Source organism: Microtus ochrogaster, chromosome 1, assembly GCF_000317375.1.
Source record: "Microtus ochrogaster isolate Prairie Vole_2 chromosome 1, MicOch1.0, whole genome shotgun sequence".
NCBI classification, from domain to species: Eukaryota; Metazoa; Chordata; class Mammalia; order Rodentia; family Cricetidae; genus Microtus; species Microtus ochrogaster.
Genome location: NC_022009.1, coordinates 34,959,065 through 34,963,326, shown reverse-complemented (window position 1 = coordinate 34,963,326; position 4,262 = coordinate 34,959,065). Strand labels below are relative to the sequence as shown.

The following is a 4,262-nucleotide window of genomic DNA, read 5'->3' as shown; positions in this document are numbered from 1 at the left end:
TTTCCTCCCAGTCAATGGTTTATTTTTCTATGCTTAGTAATGCCTTTGGAAGCATGATAGGCTTAAAGGTACAAGAATTCAAATTTATGAATCTTTTTCTTTTTTCTTTTTTTTTTTTTTGATTTTATGATTCTAGAGTTTCAGCTAAGAAATCACTGTGTGGTACAAATTTACACATGCTATTTCTTCTAAACATCTATATATACATACACATACATATATACGCATATACACATATATAAGTATATATACATGTATATATATATATATATATATATATATATATATATAGAGAGAGAGAGAGAGAGAGAGGGAGGGAGGGAGGAAGGAAGGAAGGAATGGAGAAAGGGAGGGAGGAACAGAGGGAGGGAGAAAAAGTTTGTTCATAACTCATAACTTGTTTTGAGTTAACTTTTGTCAAGATGTGAGCCAGTGGGCATCTGGGGCACACATTAGCTAAATACTAGTAGTGCATCATTTCAAGTAAACTTAAGATAACAGTTTGATATATAAGATTAATAGGCTTCTAAAACTAATTTGTATCATCAGAGATTAATGAAATAAAAACTCATGCAAAGTGAAAAAAACGTTTTTATATACACAAGTTGAGTCAGTTTCAGAGAAACAAATATTTTATGTTTTCTCTAAAGTGTGGCCTCTAGATTTTACTTAGAAACTTAAACTACTAGATGTACAGATGACATAAAAGTGACTGTGACACTGGATAGGGGACAAAGGGAATAATGGGGTGAGGAGCATATGGCTGAAGTGCACCCCACATACGTGACATAATTGTTTGACAGGGTCTGCATCTAACAATGAATTTTTTAATTGAAAAGCAAAACTAGGAAATACTTATATCTTTCTTTTAAAATATTACCTTATAAAACAACAAACTTCTTAAGATAGGTTCTGGTTTATAGTATTTTTGTTTGTTTCAAAACAGGGTTTCTCTGGCTTCCCTGGAACTCACTCTGTAGACCAGGCTGGCCTAGAACTCAGAGATCCACCTGCCTCTGCCTCCCAAGAGCTGGGATTAAGGGTGTGTGCCACCACCGCCAGGCTTGGTTTACAGTCTTCTATGCTACCTTCTTAGGTCTGCATGACATATGGCTACAAATGTGTACACTGCTCTCTCCTGTGCACTGGCCCTTTGTGGAGATGTACTTGGTCTGAGGACTGATCAGATCATAGCAAAGTGATGCTTTAACTGCTTGATTAAGTGCTGTGTGTCCACGTGCTCTGGAAATGCCGCTTCAGACTTCTGAGCTGCAACATAGCTTCTCTGAAGATCTCCAATCTGTAGGAAATACCAGATCAGGAACAGAATAAGATCTACGTGTTGGAAAGATGTCAAGAGTTCTCAAAAGTAAATTATTCAGTTTAGAATTATCTAAATTTTAAATCTATCATAAATAATGAGGTAAATAAAATTATATAAGTAACATATGCTCCATTATAGTTGTTTAGTTATGAATCAGAAACGCGTGTTTTCTCTCTCTGTTGCTAAGAGCACGGTAAGTATAAAAGGGCATTTGCAAAGACTCAGGCCTGTATAGCTATAATAAATGAAACATCCAACAGAGACATTTGATTAGCATAGTATCTCTTAGGCAGAAAATTTAAATAAAATATATTAACCAGGTACTGGTAGCACACAGCTTTAATCCCAGAACTCAGGAGACAAAGACAGAAAGATCTCTGTGAGCTCAAGGCCAGCCTCATCTACAGAGCGAGTTCCAGGACAGTCAGGGCTATACAGAGAAACCCTGTTCCAAAAAAGATAAAGAAAAAAAAAGACGGGGTGGGGGTAACTGGAGAGATGGCACAGCAGTTAAGAGCACTGGCTGCCCTTCCAGAGGATCTGGGTTCAATTCCCAGCACCTACATGGCAGCTCACAACTGTCTGTAACTCAAGTTCTAGGGGATCTGATACCCTCATACCAATGCACATAAAATAAAATTAAATAAATTGTTTTTAAAAGATATAAATTATGTTCTGAGGGGTTCTAAGTGATACTAAACACAATAATGCAGGGCAGATACTGGTTTTTAAGTTTATAAAGGGTATCTCTAATGTTCAATGAACTCTGTTTACGTCCAGTACCAAAGAAAAATAATCTGCCTTCATTCATATATGCACTTCTGAAAAGACAGAAAATTTTTAGTATGTGCACAAAAAATCTAGATGATTCAACTTTGATAGATTTTTAAATAATATATATGTATGTATTTTATATTTAAATGGTTTCCTTTTAAAATCATAATATTGTCAACATTATTTTATAATATATCAAAACATTGCCAACATTACTCATATTTTATAATATTTTTCTGAACTATCTTATAAGAATTAAGAATTCTTTGAGCTAAGAATCATAAGGATCCTCAGGTGAGCTGGCCTTCCTATAAAAAGTGTCTGTGCCTTTAACTAAGTGGCAGCATGGCACAGTGCAAGATGGAAGGGCATCATAGGAGCTGGGCTTCAGTCTGGAATCTCATGTTGCTAGGTGGCTTTAGGGTGTGTCTTTGTTTTGCTTCAGGTTTGTTTTTTATCATTTTTAATTATGTATAGGTGTGAGTGCATGTGGGTATGTGGATGTGTCTGCAGGTGCTGCCAAAGCCAGAGATGCAGAATCTCCAGGAGCTGGAGTTGCAGGTGTTTGTGAGCTGCCTGCCGTGGGTGCTGGGAACCAAATTCTGGTCCTTTGAAAGAGTATCAAGTGCTCTTAATCACTGACTCATCCCCGAAGACCCCTGCTGTTTGGGTTTTATTGCGACTGGATCTTGTTGGTCTAACCTTGAACTAGGGACCCTCCTGCCTTAACTTCCCGTGCCCAGTGTTTTACAGCCTCCACACCAGTCCTATGGATGCCTTGTAACCTCTGTGAGCCTCAGGTCCCATGAAAATGCAAGCATCAAGAAGCAGTTTTCATCTGCTTCATTTTTTGCTATGTCTTCTATACTGACAACAGGGCCTAGGACACAGAGAGGCTCAGCAAAGAAACCTTGATGGGGTTTTGCAGAGAATTCAAGAAGGTAAGTAAAGCAGCTGCAACAGAAGCTGGTATCTAGTAGCTATTCCCCAAATTGTAATATGAGTGGGAGCTTTTTCTATTTTCAAAACAGACACATGGATAATTTGGTGATCATGTTATAAAGATACAGTGCTTATGTCTTTAGTAAATAAAACCCTGTACTTATATCACAAACATTTTGAACTGTTTCTTAATCCTCAAGACAGACTTACTTTTCAAGGGTAAAAATGCTGAGATGCTTTGGTGCCCTGGCTTGCTAGTCTGTGTTTTATGAAAATAGCTCACTCTTTCTGTTGACTTCTGGATATTAACTGATTGGCAACAGAATATTAACAGCTACCTTCTCCCCGTATTGCTCATAACAAAACAGCATTCACTACCAGCCTTAATTCACAACAGTCCTGAGAAAGGTATGGTGGAAATATGATCTGCAGATAATGGACAGGATTCCTTTGCTGTAAAAGTCTATTATAAATCCTTCTTGGGCCAGGAATTATCTAACAAGTGTTCTTTAGTGATTAAATGTGGTATTTCAAAATGTAAGAGATTTCTTCTGCAATTTATAGTGGTGTTTTAGTCAATACTCAGTGATAAAGTTTATTACATAATCTCCTGAAGTGAAGATATTTGTGATAAAAAATTTTAAAAAGTCATTTCTTTCAGATTGAAAATAATCAACCTTCTGTTCAGAAAGATAAGGTTTAAAATGTATTCAATCTGTATTTTTTTAAACCAAGAAAGATCAAGAATGTGTCAGATGATAAATTAATAAAGGAAGAAAATACCTTATCAGAGATGGTTGCAAAATTAAAATGTGGCTCATACATATGGGGTGCTAAAGAGGATGCCGTCTGTAAGAGCGCTCTTGCCTGTGGGGAAGAAACGAGGAGAAGGCAGCCATATGAGCGCATGTTAGACTATAGCTATGACTTCTTTAGGTTAAAACAAAACTTACCTGGGACAGGAACTTAAAACAATCCCATGGAGAATACAAATGACATTCCTCAGGAAGTGCAATGATGTAACAAAATATAGCTTACTCTGGACAGCCTGGCAAAATTATGTTAGTGATCCATACTTCAAAAGAGGAAATAAGAGACTTGAATAGGGTAGATGTAAGTTATTTAAGAACCACTGCCTCTTTGAGGCCAGCCTGGTCTATAAGAGCTAGTTCCAGGACAGGAACCAAAAGCTACGGAGAAACCCTGTCTCGAAACACCCCCC

General features: G+C 37.1%; 1 protein-coding gene across 1 annotated transcript in view; it reads right to left on the bottom strand.

Annotated features, from left to right (window-relative positions):
• Window positions 1-574: 574 nt before the first annotated feature.
• Ttc8 (tetratricopeptide repeat domain 8) overlaps window positions 575-4,262 on the bottom strand; it is a 53,738-nt gene continuing 50,050 nt past the window's right edge. Inside the window, exons 13-14 of the mRNA XM_005343442.3 lie at window positions 3,824-3,907; window positions 575-1,300 (exon numbers count right to left, since the gene is read on the bottom strand). Coding sequence (XP_005343499.1) covers window positions 1,184-1,300; window positions 3,824-3,907 — 201 coding nt within the window. The 3' untranslated portion in view covers window positions 575-1,183. The remainder of the gene's footprint in view (window positions 1,301-3,823; window positions 3,908-4,262) is intronic.